Here is a 16,324-nt window from a genome sequence, read left to right as displayed (position 1 = left end):
CCCATCTGTTTCATGCCCCCTATTTTCAGCTGTATGCAGCTGTGTTTCAGGAGGTGAATGGAAAAGCCACACTGGCACAAAATAATTAAACGCAAAGCTGCTCCAGTTTGATTTTAAAGTTTTGTTTTTTTTTAAATCTCGGTTGTGATGGATTTACTCTTACTTGCGACATCACATCATTATAACATCTTTTTCCTCATCGTTTCCGTGCTTCTCTCTTTTTTTTTTCACACGTCTCTGCAGGTTATCTTCAAGAAGTTTCAGATTCCTTGCCCGTTCGAAGAGTTTTCAGTCAACAGCACTACCCCCCATCACGGCCTGAATATTTCGAGCCACGTCCACGAGTACACCAACGGTTTGGTTCACGAAGACGATGACTCCCACTGCACCCCACGCATGTTCACCATTAACTCACAGGTGGGCGGCTGAAGTACAAAAAAAAAAGGTTTAATCTGTGCTGCTGAATAAAATGAAAATTTCTTCCATTGATGAGTTATAACAGAAAGCTTTGTGTTCACAGACAGCATACACGATCCCCATCTTGGCTTTCGCCTTCGTTTGCCACCCCGAGGTCCTGCCCATCTACACCGAGCTCCGCGAGTGAGTCGCTCCTTCGTGAGCCTGTGATACTCGATAGCGCGTCAGTGCAGAATGTAGCGTTCATGACTTCCAACTCTCTGATTTCAGTCCATCGCAGAAGAAGATGCAAAAGGTGTCCAACATCTCCATCTTTGTTATGTACTCTATGTACTTTCTGGCAGCTCTCTTTGGCTACCTGACCTTTTACGGTGAGAGCAGCTGTCCCCGGGACTTCTTGTTTGTCTTTAGCGTGAAGGTGTTGATGGCAAAATTAGACAGTCAACAAAATAAAAGTTACTTTTTAATAAAAAAAAAAAAAGAAAGAAGTGAGGTAGGCTTTGATAAAAGAAGCAAATAAAAGCCACAATGATGTGAAAGAAAAACTTTAATTACCAGCACTTTTTGCAAGTTAAAAGCAAATGTTGAAATACAAAAAAAAAAAAAAGTCTGTGTCAAAACACTCCAAAAGCAAACAAAATAAACTAGTTATGGCTTTTTAAAATATTTTCTAGGCCAACCTTTTTTTTCATCATAGACCAGATTCATACAAACAACTTTCCCACGGACTCGTGGGGGAAAAGAAATTCTCCAGCAAAGTTTGTTTTACTCTTTTTTTTTTTTTTTGCTAGCGTCAACTTCTAGGTTAGCTAGTGTGTGAAGAATAACTGTGAAAGTGGTCATTTTTCAAAATAAAATCCCCTGCAGAACAATTTACATCAATTTTTTTTCTTAAAAGAAAAGTTATTGTGTCTGTGTGTCTCAGTACCAAATGATTCGTTGACCGGTACAGATGGTGTTTGGGGATCCCTGCTCTAGAAACTTTCCCCTGAATATGCAGTCAGTTGTTTGTGTTGACGTATGATTTTTCTTTCATCCAAAGAAAAGACATGTATTGAATGATGTGCAGCATTTACGTGCACAGAATCCAAGCTCCCTCTTGTGGCGACTCTTTGCTATAAAGTTCTGTCCAGTCCATTGTTACATTGTGACGTTTTGATGCATTTATGAACTTGTTTTTTTTTTTTTTTACATATTCCAACAGAAAAAGTGGAGCCTGAGCTGCTGCATACGTACAGTCGCATTGATCCTTATGACACTTTGATCCTGTGTGTTCGAGTGGCTGTTCTCACTGCCGTGACTCTGACCGTCCCGATCGTGTTGTTCCCGGTGAGTCCGACACGCGTGTCCTCTTTAAAGACCTACGTGCGTTACACTCCTGTCTGGTTTGAAACGAATAATGTAACTTGTGACTGTAGGTGCGTAAGGCCATTCAGGAGATGGCATTCCCCAGCAAGTCTTTCAACTGGATACGCCACATCGCCATCGCTCTCGTTCTGCTCATGTTCATCAACATGCTGGTGATATTTGCCCCCAACATTCTGGGCATCTTCGGCATTATCGGTTCGTACAAATTAAAATCTGACACATTGTTTCTGGGAATTTTAGATACGCTAAAGCAGTGGTTCCCAAACTTTTTTACAGCTTCCGACCTATAAAATAACAGTGACAAAGGTGTGTGACCCCATCTGTTGGCTGTTTAAATATCCAAAAGTGCTGATGATCCTGTTAAATAAGGGCATAATAACAACACAAACAGTCCTGGCATCCATTTTGCTATTTTTTAAAATTATTAAATGACTTTTATTTCAATTCTCTGTACTAATTATGGTGTAAATATATCATAAAACTGGGTTTTTAATTGTAACTTGATATCTGGAGATTATCTAAGGACCCCTACTTGGTGTTGGGTGACCCACATTGGGGTCCCGACCCCAACTTTGGGAGTCATTGCTCTAAAGTGCATTTAATAGAGCGGAACACTCTCCTGTTCTTTAAGTTTAAAAGCTGTGTGTCTAAAAAGAGCTTTCCAGGAAAGAATATGACACTAACAAAGGTACAAGCCGGAGGAAACAAACTTTAATTTTTCCTTTAAAAATGTAAACATTATGCCCCGATATCTGGCTGGAGTTTGCATCGAAACATTATGGATGACTTATTCCGTCTCCATTTGCAGGCGGAGTCCTCCCTCCTCCTGTAAAACCGCTCACGTGTTGTGTTTCAGACTTTTCTAGTTACTGACGCACACGGTCAGACAGGCACACGCGAACTCGCAAACAAAACGTGTTTGCCTGTGGAAAACACGGCAGCTTGAGTCAATATTATTATGGCGGTTTGTCCTCAAAGAAGAGGCCACATTTCGGAGGTCAGAGGTGAAAGTTGAAAGCAACGATATAAGGACTGCTTTTCAAAGCAGCCATTTGGACTTCGGCAGAAGTTCAGAGCGCCTAGTCATGCACAGGAACAGAAAAAAAAATAATAACCTTGAGTTCCTTGCAAGAATGCATATTGCTCGCTGCCTCGAATGACAAAGTTTTAAACAAACTTTTGTGTGAAATGTTAGTGTTTAAAGTACAGTATGTGATGGGGGTGCCTCAGCTCAACGTCTGTAAAACTGGCAGCCATTTTTGTGTTATATATTGCCAACTAGCTGCGGCAGCCATCTTGAATCAGACTGACTCCAACAGTTAGTCAGTTGTAGATGTGCATCCAATGACAACTTTCTCAGAGCTTCATTAAAATACATCCAGTGGTTCATGAGATATTTTGCTAACAGACAGACAAACAAACACATACACAGAGACACAGCCAATTACATGATCACCCACCTTTCATGGTGGTGGTTGTTAAGGAGGTAACGCAGTAAACAAAACAGTTTTGAGCTGCCTTTGTGCTTGTTTTAGAAAAGTTATGTTAATTTTCATTGATAATGTAGAGTAAAAATATAAAAAACAAAACCCAGAGACTGCAAATTGCACCTACTGTAACTTAATTTGTTAGATTATGTGTATATTCAGCAAACAGAAAATCAATATAAGTCAGTTGCTGACAGTTTATATGTAGAAGAAATGTAAATATATCCCGTGTTTGAAGCCCCCCGTGTTTCTGACCAATGCTCGCTCTCCGTCTTTTTTTAGGTGCCACGTCGGCGCCCTGCCTCATTTTCATTTTCCCCGCCGTCTTCTACATCCGCATCGTTCCCAAGGAGGACGAACCGTTGAGCTCAGCTCCCAAAATACTAGTAAGCCATTCAGATTTTTTTTTTTTTAAATCAGCAAATCGATAAAAAACAACACAATCCGGTTTCTTGTGATTACTCAAACCTCTGGAATCTTCTCGTCCCGTCATTCTCAGGCCTTTTGTTTTGCTGCTTTGGGCGTTTCCTTCATGGTGATGAGCCTGAGCTTCATTATCATGGACTGGACGACAGGGAGCGGCCGTGCAGCAGGAGGTCACTAACCGCTGCTCTGACGTGTACGTGCTGTTTTAGGAGCAGACTCGGATTTTCTGTTCGGTGGAAAGGAAGTAGAACACACTGCAGTGCACAGTACACCGTAAATTATCTTTTAACTGTAACTTAAACACCTGAAGAAAATTCTCTCTTGCCTTCATTTTAAAAACTCTTATTTTCCTAACGCACGGGAATCAAAATGCAGTTTATCTTGTTAATTGTAAACAAAATTGCGAGGGTGAAATGATCCTCTTCTCTTCTGCTGCTGGGCTTTAATCACTCTCAAACAGCTGCAGCTGGTACTGTACGGACAAAATACTAATAATAAAAAAGGGCAGAAATGCATTAACATTTTTAATTATTTTCAAGGAGACGCACAAAAAGGCGCAGTCAGATGAGCTCGCGTGGAACCGGCGTCAGTCTGAACTGTCCATCATCATTGTCATCATCATCATGTAGAATAAATCAAGAAAGTGCTTTAAGGCTTGAGAGTGCAGGTGACATTTTACGTGTCTGTAAGCTTTAGCTCTATATGCATTTAAACATTGGTGCCTTTTACCTTCTTGGAGTGGCTCACAAACATGCAACAAGTGTATATTTATTTAGTGAACTGCTATATCTGTCTTTTAACGTCACACAAACTTTATTTAACTAGTGTTTGATCACACAAAAGAAATCAGCTCACTGTATTTGATGTAATTGTTTTTCTTAAGTGATGTAGATGCTAAAAAGTGTTAAAGGCTGACAGTATTGATGCTACATGTTTCAGAAAATGATTATCTGTATAGAAAAACAAAACAAAACACTTTAGCCTAAACAGCCTGTGGTCTTAAAGAAAAGCAAGTGAAGATTTTATCAACCTTCAAGCTTAGTTCAAAGATTTGAAAAACAAACTTGAAATCCACATTTGAAGCTCATTAATTTGTATGAGAGATTTCCCCCCATTTTTCCCCCCCTTAAATTGTCATCGACATGAGCGTGGAAAAGCCTCCAGCCGCCCAAAAATTGCCCAACTTGTCCTTTTTCTGTCCTCGCTACGTTACAAAATGCAATTTAGGGACGAAAGCGTGAGCAATGTACATATCTTAAACCATAAAAAGCCAAAAATATTGTTAATAGTTAAAAAAAAACTACAAGAAATTTAAAAAAAAACAACAATAAAAATAGTGCCCGTTGAAACAATAGAGTTTTTCTGCTGCAGCGATTTGTTTTGTTTTTAGCTGTTCTGGTTTGAAGTCTTGGTTGATGTTCTGCTTGTTGTTTTCTGGCTTTCTGCGGTAAACTGCGCTGCGTCTGATTTCGCTTCCAGCGTTATTGTGTGTAGATATTATGTCTGTTGACTGTATGCGTCAGCAACTTGTAGTGAAGCGTTGTGCCGTAGTACTACGATGACCCTCCAAGAGATCTGACACGATCTGGGTGTTCGGGCCTCGCTGTTCTGAAGCATCAACGTGATGATTTTTCAAGTAATTTAGGCTTCTTTTTTTTTTCATAATTCTTTAGAATAATTTCAAGACCTACAAAAAAAACTAACTATATTCATTACCTACAGAAACTTTACATTTTATAAAAGCATCAGCCAAAAAACTTTCTACTTTCGTAATAAAGCAGAGTTTTATCCTATGTGTAGGGTTGCCAACTGTTGGAAACTGAAATAAGGGACACTGACTGGACAGGGTGCTGCAGAGGGACGGGGACATTTTGGTCCAACATTTAGCTGTGAGAGGGACATCATCAAGGAAAACCAACAGCCGAACATTTACCAGATGAACAAATACATCTCCATGTTTGAAGACTAAAAAGCAAGAATCAGTGACTGTTTTTCTCCTTTTAGCTTTTAGCCTTTTTGCTACATTTAGCTACTTTTACCTAGTGTTTTGCTTCTTTTAGCTTAAACAATGCAGTTTCAGCTACTTCAGCAAAGCCTTTCAGCCCTCAGCTTTTACACAAGTGCAGAAAATGCCACTTCTCTCGTTTTATTTTAGAATAGGCTGTCACTTTAAATAAAAGTTGCCTAATTTATTAGAGAAAAATTAGCTTAAACAACAGTTTTTTGTAGCTGAACATCTTTCCCTGCAGAAAAAAAAAAAAAAGAAATTCAGCACTGATTAGACTAAGTCACCGTTTCACCTGTTTCATTTATCACCTATAAACAGATTTGCACTGGTTCTTTTAAATAAGGCACAATATGTGTTTCTTATTAACTTAATAAAGGATGTGTCTTTTCAGTTTCAAACACAGGACAGTCAGCAACCCTACCTATGTGTACCCAAAGACGGTTTTATATAGTACAGGTGAATTTCTGCAACAACGGACACTCAAGTTTTTTAAAAATACTGATTTTTATTTGCCAGATTTTAAAAGCAGGTCGGACTATTAACGAAGATGATTTTTACAGGAATGTGAGAAAGTTTCGTCCTCGGTCCATTGCTTTTCCTCGCCTGTTTGCAGAAGCTGTGTAAGTTTAGTGTCGTCAGGTTTTAGTCGACAGTTCTTTTTCTTCTAAAGATTCGTGTCAGAATGAACAACAGACTACCTACTGCTTTTGAAACGCTTTTAAACTGGTCCCAGTTTCACCATCCTACATATCCGACCTGCTTGTGTCATGTACATAAACACATTTGTGTCATGTCTTCTGATAACTGTTGCTCGAGATGTTAATCTACGGAAAGAACGTGACTGTAAATGAATAACGAGGTTTAGAAACTTCAGTGGATAAGACAGAACTTTCTATAAATAATGTATATATAGAATGTAAGCTTTTTTTTTTATTTGTGATGCCTATTTACAGTAGCTTGTAAAGTGTAAATAGCTAGAACAGTCCGGCAAATGAAATAACTGTAGGCGTTTTTAGACCGTCTCTGTTGTCGTCATTTTTCTTTTAACGGAAACCCGTTCTGAAAGTTAAACCCAGCAAAGTTTTTCGCGTTCGTGCGCAGAATACTTAATTGTCATCTCATCTAATGAATGTAAACATTGAGTGTATAGAGCATGTAACATTTTCATCGCCAAACACACGGTATTTTTAATAAAAAGCATCTTGTGTCGACCTGTGTGCTGGCGTTTTTCCAAGGCTGAGCTGTTTTCCACTCTTGACCTCGTTAAGCCAATAAACACGACGCATCAGGACTCATTTATCGGACTGGTCACTGAAGATGAAGATCAGATTTCTGATGCCTTGGCCGTGAAAGGTTTGTATTCGTGCAGCATTTTTTACACCAGTTTAAATTAAAATGCACCTTAAATAAATAGCAGTCTACCTGCGCAGCCCAAGATTATTTCCAAAATTTTAAAATCAGCTTTTTTTAAAGCTTTTGTTGGGAGTCGTTACATGAAATCAAACATAGAGATAAAATATTTTTTTTTAAATCAATGTAATCATAAAATTAAGATTATTATTCTGATACAGTGAAGGATGGTATTACTCATTTGCCTACATTTGCTTTACTTTTCAACCTCTTTGATTATAACCCCTCATATGCATTTAAAACTTTATTTCTTTAACATCATGACTCTTTCTTGTTAAATAATTAAAATGTATTCACCATCATTATCCCCCGCAGGCAAAAAATTTAATGCAGTGTTTTTGCCTGTATCTGTGCGTTTTATTTTTCTAAACCCGTAGCAAAATATCTCACAAACCACTGTCCAAATTTTAAGAAAACTCCCAGGAAAAAGGCTACCTTAGCAAACACAAAAATGGCTATGATGAGTGAATTTTACAGATATTGTGCTCAAATTGGGTGTGGTCGTAGCTCCTACTCATCCCCATCACATACTTTAAGCGCCAGCCGATCAAATGAGTTACGTTCATAAAAAATTGCCATTGACTGTTGGAGTCTGTTCTGTCTGTTAGCAAAATATCTCAAGAACCACTCCACAGATTTTGATGAAACCTTCAGAAAACATCACTGGGCGCCCACCTACAGATGATTAGATTTTGAAATCATCCCAATTCAAGATGGCCGCCACAGCAAATCGACATTAGGCAATCCAAAAATGCGTATAACTGAGTCCAATTCACAGATATTGAGGTAAAACTTGGCGTGGTAGTAGATGAGAGTCCTCTTCAACATATACTCAGAGCATTACCTCATCTCGCGAGATGTGGCTGTGCTCTTGTAAATTAAAGCTTTGTAGTGAAAGGCGGCGGGCGATAAGTACTAGTCCTTGAGGAATGCTAGGCCTTTAATTAGAACTGCTTTCTGCTGGCAGAGAGCAGTCAGATGTGTCCACTTGGTGGCGCTGTGCACCAGTTCCTCTAACTTCCTCATCATATGCCAAGGTATTTCTGAAACATGTGACGCAAAGACACATTTAGCCCCCTTTTTTTCCTCGGCGCACCCTGCTTGTTCTCAGACGCAAAGCGCCTCCTGCGTGGCGCACTCAGTCCCCCGGAGGACAGCTGGGACGGCTTGTTTTCGTCTCTCTCCAGAACGCAGAGGCACGAAGCCGGAGGAGCGCCCGCCGCAGTCCGCGCGGACGGCTCACTCCTGCTCAGATCACGAGCGCGCGGAGCTGAGCTCACCTGCCTTTAATTGGACTATCGCGACAAGTTGCCCGGAGTGACGTCAGCGCCGCTGATTGACTCCTTTCGACGCAGCCGGGAGTGCTGAGGGTTTTCACGCGAGACTGATATCGAGCGCCGCGCAGGAGCCGCAGCGAGGCACGCGCTCTCACCAGGCCGATACGACGAAGGCGGGCGGCGGGCAGCGGGCAGCAGCGCGGGCATCTTCCAGCCTGTGGACGGATGGAGGCAGCGCAGAGGGCTCACAGCGTCTCGGCATGGACCAAATAGCTTCTAGTTGAGCAGAAGAGCAAGGAGCCGGACTTTATTTTTCTTCCCTATTAGGGCAAAAACTCGAATTGATTTTTTTATTATTATTACTCTCTACAGGGATCAGAAGCTGCTCCATCCTCATCTCAGGCATCAGCAGTAAACCTCGTTTTATTTTTTATTTTTTGCGCGTGTGGTCGGTGCGCCCCTGCCTGCCTGGATCCATGGGTTGTACTGTGAGCGCAGAGGATAAGGCTGCCGCGGAGAGGTCCAAAATGATTGACAAAAACCTCCGAGAAGACGGAGAGAAGGCAGCAAGAGAAGTGAAATTGCTCTTATTAGGTAGGTACCCTCAGATTGGGATGTTAAACTGAAAGAAGTCTCTGCTGACATGGGTAAAAAAAAATGCAGTCAGGTCATAAAATAGTCTAACCAAGACAGGAAAGTGTGCCTTAGATTGGCAGAGAATAAAGGAGAGGCATCCCAGTGTTCATCTGTCCAAGAGTCAATTTCAAATAGGATTATTTAAGTGTTATTCATTAACCAACACAAGTGTTTGCATTCCTGGAGATAAAGTCGAATATCATGTCAACAAACTGCCCAGCATCTCAGAGCTCGGAGCTGGTGTGTTTTTTCCACCCAGAAAGCTTGATTTAATGCCGCCTTACAGAAACTGTGGACCAGGACTAAACATTAACAGAAGCTCCAGAACCAGCAGAGGGAACATAACACAAATAACTTCAACTGTTTGCTTAAAAAAAAGGAAATAAAACAGACCAAAAACAGCAGGTTTTCTTAGCTGATTCTTGAAGCTTTTGAACACACTGTCTTCGTTCTTCCCTCGGCCTTTTTCCTCTCTCGTACTGAATGTGCCAACACTCTTTCACACACACACACACACACACACACACACACACACACACACACACACACACATACACACACACACACACAGGCAAACAGCCAACACACATCCTCCTACTCATTACCACATTCTCACTTCTCCTCTTATCATTTTCAGCTGCCTTTATCCTCCATCATTAGGATTTTGATTTGTCTTTCTCCGTTTTTCACTAAATGTTCTGAAGTAACACCAGGCCTGGGGCACAATATCAAGGTTTTTTTGTGTGTGTGTGTGGAGGACATGGATGATGATGGAGAAAGACAGATGGATGTGAAAGTGTGTCATCTTGCTGTAACAAGCTGTTTCAAGAAGACTTGGTCCAGTTAAATTTCTGGTTCAAATTTTGATAACCGGACGACACAAGGTTCCACGCCTGATAATGCAGACTTTTGTGTTAGTTTCAGCTTTTACTGTGAGCTATACGCGAGGAGAAAACTGACCGATGGGGCTTACTATTGCTGCCTGAACTGGTTAAATGTCGACGGTTGATTGTGCTCCTGATTTCCATGTCAGCCGTTCACGCCTCTAGCTGAGCTGTGGATGATCTTTGAAAGTTTGTATGTGACGTCAGAGCAGAAGAGGGGGCTGTTGTTAAAGGGTAATGATAAAAGAGTGGGTGACCCCTGAATGGCATGCATTGTGAGTGAGCACAAAAAAGAAAAAAAGTGAAGGCTCATTTTCAGCCTTGGCAAAGCAAATATGAAAACATGTAAGATGGGACTAGAGGTTTAGAGACCACTTCATTTCTCAGGACATCTTGACGTCTTACTCTGAAGCAGGGTGTCCAATCCTGGTCCTCGAGGGCCACCATCCTGCAGGTCTTACTTGTTCCTCTGCTCCATCACACCTGATTGGAATCAATGGGTGATTAACAGGCTTCTGCAGAACATGAAGAGGTGATTTAACCACTGAATCAGTTGTGTTGGACCAGAGAAACAAGGAAAACATGCAGGATAGTGGCCCTCGAGGACCAGGATTGGCCACCCCTGCTCTAAAGCTAGTAGCTCACTGGGCTGCAACTGTTCCTCATTAGCTGGAGACCAGTTTGGAGAACATGTGCAAATTTTTACTCAAATTTACACCGAATTGGTACTTGTAGCACATTTAATCTTGACATTAGCGTGAGATTCATGCAAACGACGTGCTTTTTTTGTAATAACGTGCCTGATCGTGATGTAATTTGGGAAAGGACCGAAGCGATACGGGGAGCATAAGGCGACCCGCTAATTACACACCTGTGAGCCACCAAGCCGGGTAGTAACCGCCGGCAGTAATGGTCAACTTATGAAAGGGGAGGATTGCTTCATGGCTCAATGGTGTGATGTTGTGATGACAGTCTGTATAACCATCCAACTGTGAGATTCTAAATGTCCAACATGTCCAAAAGGGATGTCCAACACACATTTTTGTGTAGCTCTCCTCGTTATTCTTTTTGCCGGCTTCATTAATGGATACACACAACTTCATAGGATCTGGGCGTCTTAATTGGTGATTTATGAACGGCCAGAGGCTTAAAGAGGACTGGTCTTTGCAGCCATATTGTGGAACTGTTTTGTAAAGGAACCCTAAAGTGTCTTAATTATGTCTCAATTTGACTGTTATTGGCCCATAAAGTTTATTACTCATAAACATTACAAATCAACTAGAGTTTTATAAAACAACAACAACAACAAAAAATTGAAACACTGATTGTAATGTAATCCCGGGGCCCACTCTGTAAACATTCCTATCTGTGTGCATGGAGTTGTGGTAAAACGGACCCAAATTCAGGCAGGCAGGTGACATGTTTGGGATCAAAACCTGAGACATCTGGAACTAAAGTCAAGACATCAAACAGGAAGCAAGCAAGCTGCGTGAAGGTGAACAGGCGATCTGACAGTCCCGGGAGTGGAAGTACTGAAGTTGGCGATTACAGAATGAAAACAGGTGTGGTGTTGGAAGACAAGTGAGTGTGGAACTTAGGGTTGGGACAACTGAGGTCGTCTATAGGCTATAATATCAGAATAACACAATGACACCCAAGAAAACCAATTAGGAGGATTTAAGAAGACAAAAACTAAGAAAACACCCAATATCTTGGCATTTGTAAAGCAGTTTGAATGCAGTTGCGAGTTTAAAATTCTCCATACTTTTTGTCTAAAAGGACGCTTTCTCATCAACTTCCTTGGAGTCTGCTGGTTTACTGAAAAAGGCAACCCCATTCTGAGAAGTGCGTTGACAGAAGGGCATAGCGTCAACATAGTGCTGCCCACAGATGTGCCTGTCTTTTAATTATCTTAGCATGCTCAGGTGTTGATGCTGATTATTTAAAAAAAAAGGAAAAAAATGTTCCATTAAATTTGGCAAGTGATCAGTCAACACTAAAAGTTTTCGAATTGTTTGGATTTCTGCAAAAACACAAGGTTGCGTGTTTTTAAATGTTAATTAAATATTTTCTTATAGTTGTAAATGTATAAAAATGAATGAGGCCATTTGTAATTTTCTGAAATCATAGATGCAACAAAAGCAACTCATAAAACCTTGGATAGCAAGTATTTTATGTACAACCAAACAAAATTTCCATATGTACACTCAAGATTCATGTATGTGAGCCTGTAGTTTCACTGTTTTTTTATTACTTTCTGCACTAATAAATACAGTTTAGTGTACATTTCCTAATGAATCAGATTTATAGGATACTCTGATCTCTTCTATCTTATCACATCATCTCATTCTGGTCCCGTTGCTACCTGGAAGAGTTTTCTGGCTGTGTAAATAAGGCAGTAATTAACAACATGATTTGCCATCTTGAATAGATCATTGGTGTGACTAAATCTGTCTGGTTCGAGCATCTCTCAATTTTAGAAAATCATTCGTCGGTGATGAGCCATCTAAGAAATTAGAAAGAAAAAAATCATTACCATATTGCTTACACGCAGAAGGGATAAAACGAACTGATTGCCTGCATCTGGATGAAAAGCCACGCTCGTGTCTTCCGAAGCGCTAACAGCATACTTGGCGTGATGCTTCAGTAGAGAATGTAAATATTTCACCATGTGTCCAGAGGAATTAAATCAGGCACATTTTTTGCCGGTGTGTGAGGGGTTTTGTACAGAACTGTTTCTTGGCCGAGTGCAGTGAGGTTCTGTAGACCTGCTGTCAACCCATTAAGCTTCTGCACAATCCAAATCATAACAGCAGCTTTGGACAACAGTTATTTAGAAGTCCTTTAATGACATCTTCAGGAACTGGCTAAAAAACCCCAAAAAATCCCAATCCAAACAAAAGCTCAACCTCCTGCCAGAAGCAATTTCATCATTAAATAATACTTGACATTTAAAATGTTTCTTGACCTTTTAAAGTATGCATATAGTGTGTAATGCACATATAAATATTTATTTTTCTTTACTGTTGTGTACTGACTGTCATTATCTTGTCCGAGTTTGCTTTGGTGTGTCTCATGATACATTAAAGTCGTTACTGAGTAACAGATTTAGATTTATCTTGATAACTTTAGATGGATTCACAAAGTCAGGTTACTACGTTTTTTTTTAATTTCATCTCTTTGGTCTGATCTAATCACTTGTGCCTCATTGTTGCTTCATATTTCTTTAGGAGATATGAGCGCTGCATAAAGGAATGCTTTATCAGCCTATCTGTCTAAAACTAAATGAGGTCAGACATTTCTTTGGCAAAACTGTGGTAAGACAATTAGGTATCTTTCTTTCTTTTTTACCAAGTTTTTAAAACAGTTGATCATCAACGCTTAAGTCTTTCAAGTCTGGACTGTCACTGATAAGGACTTACACAGTTAAACTAGCATTCATTATTCCGGCAGATAAATGATAAATAAAAACCATTCCTTGAAGGAAATCCTATTGCTCTCTGCCTTGCAAGCCAAAGTTTTAAACATAGTCTCACCTGATTTGTTAGAACTCAGATTATATGATGGGAATGATTCTCAGCTGCTAAGACACCACAATTTAGGCCAATATCTGTAAAACTGACAGAGTTAAACCCATTTTTGTGTTTGGTAAATTTGAATAGCTGCATCAGCCATCTTAAATCGGGTTGACTCCGACAGTTAATCAGTTAATAGTTTCTGGGAGTTTCATTAAAATGCTTCCAGTGGTTCTTGAGATATATTGCTAACAGACAGACAAACAAAGATGTTCACAAAGAGACATTATTATTGCCCAAACATTATTGCCCACCTTTTATGGCAGCCAAAAGGCAGTAAAAAATACAAAGTATAAATGACTTAGTAACTACCTGCCAAGTGGCCATTTCCTGGCATCACGAAGAACATGCAGTTAGCAGCTGCTGAAATGAAAAACATTATAGTTGATTTCTTCCTTTTGTGTTTGACAAAATACTAACTCTTTCAGAAAAAAAAGCCGTAAATGGTGGATGTGAAACCGTTTTATAAGCTCTTCATGGTATTTGGATGAGTAATAAATGAATTTTTATAAGTGACCCATGCTGGCAAAATGAGTCACAATGAGGCATTTTTCAGAACTGTTATTGTTTTTTTTCACACTCTCCATTTTAAAAGTTTCAAAAGGATTTGTAGTTTGTTAAATTTGGTGGTTTATCACCTGGCCTGGCAACAAGCTAGTTTTGTTTGAGAGTGCTGGCTTGAAAACTCGATTTTTATTGGTCTAAAGTGATATCATCATGAATTCCAGCCCTATATGTAAAAAGGAGAATCTCCAAGCTTCATAATGGTGCCAAGCATTATACGCAGGGATTTCCCAGCTCTACAGCAGCCAGCAGAGAAAATGATCAATTTCAAAGCAAATGAAAAGGATTAGAATTAAGACATGCCTATTAGAAAACTTCAATTTGAAGGTAGATTAGGTCGATTACAGGCTATTTTTACTGGGATTGCTAAATGGTCTCTCTTTATGGACTAATTTGTACACAAATTTCTATTACAGCAAAAATATTTTCACATTTTTTTGCATTAGCCTTTTTTTTTTTTTTTTTTTTTTTGCAATGAACCTGTGCCTGTGTGAGCTCTGCTCACATTTTTCCTGCTTTTTCACATTTTTTTCTAAACAGTACTAAAAGAAAGACTACTTCATCTTTCTTTTGTTTCTTACAGTTTGAGGTTTTATTTTTTTGATGAGCCAGACAATTTCATAGCAGTTGCATAATGGTTTAAACAGCCAAGTGTCACAGATGGATCACAGACGAACATACAGCGTAGATGAGAACAAAGGCCATGTTTCGATGGAAATTTAGGTTCTCAAAAACTTTCCTGTGTCCTCGCAACAGCTTGGTCTGATAGACACTTGATTTCCACATAACAATAACAAAAAAAAAAAAAAAACTTGTCCAGACCATTCGAATTTCTCCACACACAACTCTTACACTGATTTCACCATGTTGCACCATACCCCAGCCCTCTCAGTCAAAGCTGCTAACTAGATGACACATCCTCATCTTAGCCGAAATCAGGACTGAAAACTAAAATCTATGATTAAACATCACGAGAAGTAAAAATTAGTTACGCTTTACACCAGTGCTTTACGAGCAGCGCGATGTGAAAAGAAGCTCATTTAAGAATGTTATAAAGGCAGGAAGTTGGTCAATCTAACGCTACCTTCTGTTCCCCTGTCACTAATTTATACCCATCTGTACTCCTTTAAAAACCCGGTGAATCATCATCCACTTCAGCTTACTTCTTAATCTCCTCTTCAAGCATAATAACAGTACTTCACAGACATTAGTCACTTCTCTTGGCAGAAAGAGCAGCCCAGGGTGAAGCTGTCCATCTAGAGATGACAACTTCCCAACTATCCACTTACTGAAAGAATATACTTATCTGCTGTTAGTCACGTCTCTGGAGAATACCACCAAGTCATCAGGAAATGCATCTGCATTCGTGTGCTGAACCAGCAGGAAATAACTTGTACCACCTTCACGCTTAGAATTCAGTTTTTACTTTGATTCGAACAGAACACTGAGCTGGAGAGGTTTTCCATGTGAGAAAAACACGATGCTTAACAATGCCCCCATTATTATAGCACCGTACGAGCAGGTTATGTTTGCACAATATCACACACACATATTGTTTCATGAAGAAAAAAACAAAACAAATGAAACTTGGCTCTGTGTTGCGGTGGCTTTGTAAGCAAAAGAATGGCACATCTTTTGGGTGTCACACATGTGTTGTGCCTTATTTTGGAACGAGATCATGTCTGAGGCAATTCAACCTTGGTGTGCGTCTGCTCGCCTTGATGAAGTGGGAAGTGAGCTCTGGATATTTCCTGAGGCAGGATGCTGGTTTATGACACCCTGTAGGAGTGTTAAGTTCAGTGTTTGTGGAAGTGAGAATTAGACACATAATCAGGCCGATGACCGTTGTTACATGTTCAGACCTGACATCCTCTTCCAAAAATCTTGGCCGTTTTTAAATTCATTTTGTAAGTCACATTTATGCAGTCTTTAATACAAGTCGATCAATTAAACACATCGGTTTGCAATTCATGTTGAGATATATTTAGATAACTGCGGTCTGCCTTATTCCAGCATGCATATGGTACAGTCATCACTCTGTGCAGCTTTTCTTATGACAGTCCCAAGCATACAATGGTCAAAGACTCCATCTTGTGTGACTCCAAGTTTCAGATGATGGGACTGAAGAGTGCAGAATGGGTTTTACATGTAAAGCCAGTTGGGTTTGTAACTCCTGAAGGGTTACACGAATAGCTTACAACACTTGTTCCATCAGAACGGGAACATATTTTTTCAATTAAAGGAGGAGAATTTAACCAAAAACAAACAAAAA

At 39.9% G+C, this 16,324-nt stretch overlaps 2 protein-coding genes across 4 annotated transcripts in view; both read left to right on the top strand.

The window, feature by feature from the left end:
• Positions 1-6,917, top strand: part of slc38a3b (solute carrier family 38 member 3b) — a 30,270-nt gene extending 23,353 nt beyond the window's left edge. For all 3 annotated transcript variants that reach the window (XM_017408396.3, XM_017408395.3, XM_037975476.1), the window contains 7 exons: positions 244-417; positions 521-600; positions 688-788; positions 1,622-1,746; positions 1,836-1,980; positions 3,555-3,658; positions 3,772-6,917. In XM_017408396.3, coding sequence (XP_017263885.1) covers positions 244-417; positions 521-600; positions 688-788; positions 1,622-1,746; positions 1,836-1,980; positions 3,555-3,658; positions 3,772-3,876 — 834 coding nt within the window. In that variant the 3' untranslated portion in view covers positions 3,877-6,917. The remainder of the gene's footprint in view (positions 1-243; positions 418-520; positions 601-687; positions 789-1,621; positions 1,747-1,835; positions 1,981-3,554; positions 3,659-3,771) is intronic.
• A 1,296-nt stretch (positions 6,918-8,213) lies between these two features.
• Positions 8,214-16,324, top strand: part of gnai2b (guanine nucleotide binding protein (G protein), alpha inhibiting activity polypeptide 2b) — a 43,816-nt gene continuing 35,705 nt past the window's right edge. Inside the window, exon 1 of the mRNA XM_017408445.3 lies at positions 8,214-8,987. Within this exon, the coding sequence (XP_017263934.1) occupies positions 8,870-8,987 (118 nt within the window). The 5' untranslated portion in view covers positions 8,214-8,869. The remainder of the gene's footprint in view (positions 8,988-16,324) is intronic.

The sequence above is a fragment of the Kryptolebias marmoratus genome, linkage group LG4 (assembly GCF_001649575.2).
Source record: "Kryptolebias marmoratus isolate JLee-2015 linkage group LG4, ASM164957v2, whole genome shotgun sequence".
Lineage (NCBI taxonomy): Eukaryota > Metazoa > Chordata > Actinopteri > Cyprinodontiformes > Rivulidae > Kryptolebias > Kryptolebias marmoratus.
The sequence above is the reverse complement of the archived record's forward strand: the minus strand, read 5'-3'. Positions and strand labels throughout refer to the sequence as shown.